This window comes from Lampris incognitus, chromosome 19, assembly GCF_029633865.1.
Source record: "Lampris incognitus isolate fLamInc1 chromosome 19, fLamInc1.hap2, whole genome shotgun sequence".
Classification (NCBI taxonomy): Eukaryota; Metazoa; Chordata; class Actinopteri; order Lampriformes; family Lampridae; genus Lampris; species Lampris incognitus.
Genome location: NC_079229.1, coordinates 23848621 through 23857022, shown reverse-complemented (window position 1 = coordinate 23857022; position 8402 = coordinate 23848621). Strand labels below are relative to the sequence as shown.

At 46.3% G+C, this 8402-nt stretch overlaps 1 protein-coding gene across 1 annotated transcript; it reads right to left on the bottom strand.

The window, feature by feature from the left end:
* Positions 1 to 326: 326 nt before the first annotated feature.
* LOC130129873 (dermatan-sulfate epimerase-like protein) lies at positions 327 to 8197 on the bottom strand. The gene is made up of 2 exons (XM_056299546.1): positions 4470 to 8197; positions 327 to 1273 (listed from the first exon to the last, which is right to left on the bottom strand). The coding sequence occupies exon 1, from the start codon at positions 8195 to 8197 to the stop codon at positions 4565 to 4567; it is 3633 nt and encodes a 1210-aa protein (XP_056155521.1). The 3' UTR covers positions 327 to 1273; positions 4470 to 4564.
* Between the last annotated feature and the right edge of the window lie 205 nt (positions 8198 to 8402).

Here is an 8402-nt window from a genome sequence, read left to right as displayed (position 1 = left end):
ACGGCAGGCTCTTCTCTGACTGATGGAAGCTGCAGTAAAGGTTAATTAATAAGCAGTGGCAGGAGCGATGGCTGCCGGCGAGGGATGGGCCCCCATGGGACCTGGATTTACCAGCAGTGCAGAATGCAGGTAGAAACAGGCAGGGCATGACTACCAAGCTGAAACGGAGTCTCTTGCTCAATCCGGATAACCTCCACGTACTTCATGATAAAGCTTGTTGGGCTGACTCACGGGGTCAGCTTTAATGTATTTTGTCATGATTCTCTGTGCAATTTTATTTCGCGCAACATAAATTATTGTCAGACATAAAAGGAAATTTATCAGGCAACCTTCCAGTTTAATTTAGATTATTTCTCAGAATACCAACAGTTGTTTCTGCAATTACACATCAAAGATTTCTGCTTTCTGCACAATTTTAGCTGTCAACAATGAATGCTATTATTGGATTTATTTAAGATAGCGTTGTGAAAAACAGTAGTTGTGAAATAATTAGCATTACATTTCACTATTCAGTTTCCTTGCGTGACATAACTATATCTGGAAATAGGCTGCGCTGGCTAATTCTGGCAATTGCAAAGACATGAATATTTTTGCACAAAACACAACAATTAAAACATTTGGCTCCATCTCTATAAAACATGAGGCCTACTTTTTCTTAAATGGTTGCCGATATGAGAGTGAGAGGCATCGTACTGTCGTATTCTTGAAGTGATAACTAGTCGCCTCATTGTTTAGCGTCTCCTGTTGAGGGCTCATCGCACAAGATTACGCTGTGCCAATATCACCGCCTCTGAACGCAACAAAGTCCTACAACATCCTGCAAGTGTGCAGGCAGTGACTTGCAGAGCACCCCTTCCTTTTCCCATGGCGGTTGCACGGGCTACAATAGAGAGAATGCATGGAAGGATTAGGCACGGAGGGCCCTGCCAAGTTGTTAGGGTCTTACAGAAGGGATCAAGAACAAATGAGTTGTGAAACGAGTGACTCATTGAGACCATCTTGAGACATTAGGGAATAAATGCACTCCTCATAATCCCGCTCCAGTTCGGACATGTTTAATGCGCCCAAGTCCTCACATCAGTCATCCGAGTGGTATGACATGAGAGCTTCCTGACAGGTCTGTAATTATTGGCCCCCTCTTTGCCATGCATATCACACACATAGGCAATTAGTCTTCAGTCATCCACGTTCGACAAAATGGAATTACTCCGGTGCAGCATTGTGGGAGCATAGAGACATCTCCATATGTAGACATTTTACACAGTAAGTGGCTCTGTGGGAATCAAAGTAAAAGGCAGGTTCATGTGCAAATTAAAAGCAATGGTAAGGCTTTCACTGTTGTGATATCTATTTCAGCCTTAATAGTCATAGCTAACAGATTGGCTCAGCATAATAACTGAATAACCCAATAATTGGTGCAAGACTATACATGACTTATTACATTGTCTTTTTTTTGGGGGGGGGGGATTTCTTACCCCTTTTTCTCCCCAACTGTATCCGGCCAATTGCCCCACTCTTTCGAGCCGTCCCGGTCGCTGCTCCACCCCCTCTGCCGATCCGGGGAGGGCTGCAGACTACCACATGCCTCCTCCGATACATGTGGAGTCGCCAGCCGCCTCTTTTTACCTGACAGTGAGGAGTTTCACCAGGGGGACGTAGCGCGTGGGAGGATCATGCTATTCCCCCCAGTTCACCCGAACAGGCGCCCCAGCGACCAGGACACATACCCACCTCCTGCTTCCCACCTGCAGACACAGCCAATTGTGTCTGTAGGGACGCCCGACCAAGCCAGAGGTTAACACGGGGATTCGAACCGGCGATCCCATTGTTAGTAGGCAATGGAATAGACCGCTACGCTACCTGAAACACCCCATAAATTAGTCATTCTTACTAACAGTCTTGCACATTAGATATATACCTTAGATTATACTGGTGCATCATCTGATAAGAAAATAAACAGCAATTTCCTAGCCTTATGTACTATACATGCAGACAATCACTGGTTGCAAGTATATTTAAGAATTTATTATTATCTTTACATCGTCTCCACCTCCCGCTCCACAACCCACAGGAAACAGTTGTAAAGAAGAGATTGTTAATTCAAGGCCACAGAAGCAAGGAAACCATATCCCCACGAGCAAATACAAAACAGAGTTGGTAACAGGATTTTGCAACACCCAAGTGAAAGCATGTCTGCCAAGTCTACACATTCAAAAATCCACAAACATCAAACAGGTTTTCCAGGCAGTCGGGGGGGTGGGGGGGTTCAGTGTTTATAGAGGAGAAAACAAGCAGAACCATTTCTAGCTGAGGAAAGACGACGTTCCTAACCGGGCACATTATGATACGTTTTCCTTACAGACACAATGAGAGTTATCGCCTGCCTATTACGCATGGTTAATTTACACACATGTTTAAGTACTTTGCAAGACTGCATCAAACTGTAATGGAGAACATATGCTGCTTTGTTTTGTTTGTTTTTTTTTTTTTTTTTGTTTTTTTTTGCCCAACATATTGGTCGAAGAGCATAACATTGCAGAATAGAAATGGTGTTTGCCTTTCGTTATCCCGAGTGGAGTCGGCTGCCTGCTGAACCCCTTCAACACAAATGTCCAACACATCATTGGATTTCTGACTGAGCACAACAGGAAACGGATGCTTGTGCCGCACGCGTTTCCTCGAGGCCGCGGAGAAGTTTGCACAGAAAATGTAGCGGGGTTGAGCCTCGGTTATGGTATTTTGCAGATTAATATGGGCCGCTCAGGGGGACGCTTTGGAAATTGCTTTGACTAGAAATGTGTCAAGGCTGTCAGTTTTCCTAGTTTGATCCCTATTAAGCACTCGCCTCTGATCTAATTCAATAAATGCCAAGGGGAGTTACAATAATCATATTCAGTTCTGATCCTTTGGGATAGCTGTCTTTGTAACCCATAAATACTTCAAACTTTCTTCTCTGTCTTCCAGAAGTAATATCTTCAGAGGCTTATATATATATATATATATACACACACACACACACACACACACACACACACATATATATATATATATATATATATATATATATATACACACACACATTATCCAATGCGCTTATCTGAATTCAAGTCACAGGATGCTGGGGCCTATCCCAGCAGTCATTGGGCGGCAGGCGGGGAGACACCCTGGACAGGCCGCCAGTCCATCACAGGGCCGACACATTCGCACCTAGGGACAATTTAGTACGGCCGATTCACCTGACCTAACCTACATGTCTTTGGACTGTGGGAGGAAACCAGGGACCGGGGACACGGGGAGACCGCAGACACGGGGGAAACATGCAAACTCCACACAGAGGATAACCTGGGATGACCCCCAAGTTTGGACTACCCCGGGGCTCAAAACCAGGACCTTCTTGCCGTGAGGCAACCACTTTAACCACAATGCCATATATATATATATATATATATAGGAGCAGAATATCCAAATAGATGTAGGAAAAAACCATTAATGCATTGGCAGCTGATGAGTGTGTAATGCACGAAACAAGCTTGTACTGAAATGCATTAAAGTTTTATCTTTATATGTATGTATATATATATATATATATATATATATATAAATTCAAGTGTGTGTGTGTGTGTGTGTGTGTGTATATATATATATTCAAGTTAAGTACACACAGTAAAGTTAACATGAACGGCTTGGAATAAGCACAGTCTGACATGCAACCAAGATATTCCCTGCATTAGTGCTACGCCACCAAAACGTCGTGACATCTTCGAGGCTCCCATCAAACTCCTTGATGAGTGAATATCTATATGAAAATACAATCCAAATTATTTCTACTTCTACACCGAGGCAATAATGACACTGCCTCTACTTCTAACCAGCTTTATCTTGGGAGGAAACACATTGCAGCATTTCTTTCCGTTTTTTTTTTTTTTTTGAAGTGGCAGAATATTCAATAACGCGTTCACATGAGAAATTTTACGACAGCCCAATTAGGACTTGGGAATGCGAGAAACTCATCCAACACTTAAAACTGGAAATCCAAGGCCCTCTGTGAATAAGAGATTGACTTTGTCAACATATGAAATGTGTGTTCTCAATGTGCTTTCATATCACATCATCGTGGAGCCAGAGAGCTGCTCCTCCACTATCTGCTGAGGAAATAACGTGTATTCACTAATAGTCTCCCGGTACACATTGATAAAAACATTTTTAAATATTCCAACATAGTCCTCTTCAACACACAAACTGCATGAACAATCTCTGTCTTCGCTGTGGATGGGGAAGACGGGGGGGGGGGATCATTAAAGCTCCCATCAGCTCATTTTAAAGTCAAGCAGTTCTCCCTCACCGCCATAGTTAGCTGCAAATCCTCATGTACGGCCAAACAAGTACAAAATAACACAACGAAACCTGACAAAACCTGAACACAGAGATGATAAAGCTACCGTTCTTGTTTTTTCTCACCTCATACGTACCATTCTCCTTTAGATTTGAGATCAGGCCAAGAGAAATCAAAGAAAGACCTCTAGTAAACAAAATAACTCATTGTCAGCTGCCCAGCAGCAGTGTGTTAACTGACAAACCGGGTGTAACCCAACCTTCTCATCACACTCCCACACGTTTCCTCTATCAGCCTGATGTCCTTCCGGGGCATGTTTTGTCTCCACATGTTAATGTTAGCTGGTGATATGTCTCCCTCGTACATTAGGTTGTACAAGTTTGTGGACGTGGTGAACATGAGTTGGTTGAGGGCTGCAGGCGAGACTGGGACACCCAAGAAGGTGTGTATGGTCTCCGCCGTTTCCTGGGGAAAGAAGACCACGTCCTCGAACCTCACCCGGAGGAAGGCCTCCGCCGGGAGGTTCTTGCTGACCCTCAGCACTGCCGCCGTGTGAGCCAGCCACAGATGAGCCAGCAGCAAAACGGGGTCAGTCTCTGAGCGGGACAGGAGCCTCTGTATCATTTTAAACTCTGGTGCCAAAGCTGGGCACCCTTCCCTGGCAGTTTCCTCCTTGAATATCAAGGATAAGTGCTGGGGGATGTTCTTCAGGGAGTACAGACTGGGTTTGCTGTTATACAACATGAGGTAAATCCATGCCCGCGGATCTCTGAACAAATAGATGGCCCTGAGGGAAGGGCCCACAACCTCATGGATGAAAGGCAGCTTGAGTGCCCAGCTTCCACTTTTCATGTTAAGGACAACACGGGCATTGGGGTACTCAGCGACGTGGCGTCTCATCTCTCTGACGTACTCTACATCTCTGTCCAGACTGGCTCTCAGTTTGCCCTTCAGCTCAGCTGCTGGCTCTCTCCTCTGGATCCTTTTCCTCCTGTCCCTAGGGGGGCCGAACCTCTGGGGTAGTTTGACCCTGCTGCCCTCCTCCAGCTGAATGTTCTGCAAATGCAGCTTGGTGTTGTGGACCAGCGAGTGCAGCCAGCCCTGAATCATTTTAAACCGTCCGTGCGTGGCGTCTGCTATTGACCACTCGCAGGCATCGACCAGGGAATCAAACTCAAACTCGGTCTCGGGGATGTCCACGTGCTCTGTGGGGACTCGGATGTAAACAAAGTCAGAGCTGTTGTAAAAAAGGTGCTTGAGTATTTCCGATCCCGAGCCCGGGAGGGTGGTTATGATGATGGTGGGGAGGGCAAATTGAGGCTGTTCGTACAGTCTGTTTTGTTTGTTTACGTCGGTGTTGACCCCTGCTCCTTTCCATTTTACCCCACAGAGAAGCTGATCACAGCTGTTAGACACAAACAGCAGCTCGGCTATCCACAGCAGGAGCACAGAGAAGAGAGCGTAGCGCATAAGTCTACTGAAGCACACATAAAACTTTCTCTGCATGGTCAAAAACCCAATAGCCACACAGAGAACGACCCCGGCTACGACATTGACTGCAAATCCAAAGTCAAACAGCTGATTATCGCTGCTGATTTGTTTGGGAATGAGTTGCGTCCCAAGGCCGTACCGAGTGATCTGATGTCTGTCCTCTACTTTAGCATGACCCCCAAATCCTAAATAATTCAATCTGGCTCCTATGTCTTTGTAGTTTGTGGCGACAGAGACTATCTTCTCAGTGTTGTTTATGATTAAAGAAAGCCTGACCCCATTTTTGCTACTGTCCATAAATCTACAGTTGGACACTTTGACATACGGTCCGTGCATCACGTAAGCTACTCTGCTGACTGAGCCCGTCATTGGAAAAGTGACGTTGACATACTGGGTCCACCTCTTTTTAAACTCGGCTGCCTGCTCTGCCTCCTGTATCCAGGTATCAGGGCTGCGGCCCTGGGTGTCAAACCAGAACATTTTATAATGAGCGTCCCACACATCCATTAGAGCCCCATTGTATCTGTCCATGAATTTAAAGGGCACATACTTAAAGTCAATGTCCAGGTTGTGGAAGAACGCACTGAGCGAGGTCAAAGGTGAATCAACGTGCTTCTCCACATGGTCAAGCACAATCAGAGTCTGGGAGTTGAGCAGAACCAGCGCTCTGTAGACGCTCTTCAGTCTCATGGCGGGGGAGTAAGCCGACACCGCCTCCCCGCTCACAAACATGGTGTCCTCGTGTGAGGAGGCGACGATCACCTCCCCCGCAGCGTCACCCACACCTTCATCAGTCCAGCGCAGCCACTTCGCACATTCCCCAAGCTGGCCTTCCCATGGACCATTACACTGGCTGGTGGGAGAAGGGCTGAACACCAGCACATTGTTAAGATAGCTATACTTGGGACCATAAAGTGCTTCAGACACAAACACCTGTCCATTAGGGGCAAATGTGAAAGAGTTCTGGTCCGGATGCTCGTGTCCCGGGTTGAAGCTGTTCCAGCCATCCACCCATGAGTAAGGCTTCTCGTGTACGATGTCGTACACCGCACGGCCCCCAAGCTTCCCAGATTTAAAGGAGACAAATGTATTACCCTGACCATTGGGCAGTCCCGCGCCATAGGTCACCACACCCCAGTTTGAAAAGATATGCATCTTGGCCTTGCCAAAGCAGTAGGGGGGCTGTGACCCAAGGTGAGCGTCATACCAGATGTATTCCGTATGAAGGGTAGTCCAGCGCTGAGCAGACGACTGGCCCATGGGACCGTCTTTGGGCCGGTGCTTTCTTATCTGTTGAGCGAGCCAGTTACCCGTTCCATTTCTCATAACAAACGTGTCGAGGAAAACGAGTTGGCTCTCTGGACCGTAGAACCAGTTGTAGTTGGAGTCTGCGATGCCGACCGTTCTCTGAAACCCTGGCAACAGGGTGGCATAATAAAACCAGAAGTGTCCACGTAGCCAGTTGTTATACAAGTTGTCAATGCTGAAATGACGCTGAGCTAAGAACACATACTGGGTGATAGACTTGGCTGTATAGCTTCCATAGGCTACTCCCTCATCCAGTGAGCCATCAACGACATGGTTCAGGAGGAACATGGTTTTCTCCATATAGTTCACAGCCACTTGTTTCCAGATCATTGACTCCGGGTCGTTATGTGTTCCAACTACTATTGCGCCGGTCAGAATGGCTAATATGTTGGTGGTCTGGTGATTCTGGAGATACTGCTTACCCCATCCCCTGTGTTTAGACAGTTCATATAGCTCCTCTGTCTCCGAGCGTATTCTCTTGAGGTAAACGTCTCGTCGCCGCTCATCCAGGTAAGAGTAAATGAAATCGTAAGCAGTTCCAAATCCGGTGAGGGAGTGTGCCATGGGCACCTCGTCATTGGGAGCGCTGGTCACCTTCCAGTCCGGATAGTCAGCCATCCTATCCATAAACTTTAAAAGAAACTGCAGGGCACCAGAGTCCTCAGGGCATAAAAGGCAGTAGAGGGCCAGGGGAGGCAGGTTGTTTCCGTAAACTTCATTCCACTTGCTAGTGAAGTCCTCGTGTTTTGCAGGAGGCATGTAAAAAGGTACGTTAGACAGCATGGTAAGGACAGCCGCCCTAATGACTTTAAATATGTGACTGTGGGTGGTGGTGGACCTTGACCTTAAAAGCAGAACATCCGCTTGGCTGAAATATAGGTTAGGATGAGAAGTAGTAGACTGGAGTTTCCGCTGCTCTCCCGCGTTGCCTTGTGCCAGTCTAACCTGAAGCAAGTCATCTGCAAAAATGTCTTTGTCCGAAGTGTTGAAGATGCCAGAGAAGGCAGTTCCCACTGGAAACAGTGACAGCAAAAACACTGAATATACAATCCAGTCAACAGCCATGACGTAAGGCCGTTTTGGATGCATTTTCATGCTACTGCATTTGCAAAAACAAAAGGTAGATTGTTATCCAAAAAAAAAAGTTCCAAGTAATCTCCAACAACTTTGACTGTGACTTCAGAGGGAAAGAGTCATGGTGAAATGTGGGCTGTAGTAGTCTATGAAGACCTGATGACACATTTTCCTAAAAAAAAAAATGTAAAAAAAA

Excerpts from the sequence above, each read along its gene's own strand:
- LOC130129873 (XM_056299546.1), bottom strand. The coding sequence starts at position 8,197 with ATGGCTGTTGACTGGATTGTATATTCAGTGTTTTTGCTGTCACTGTTT.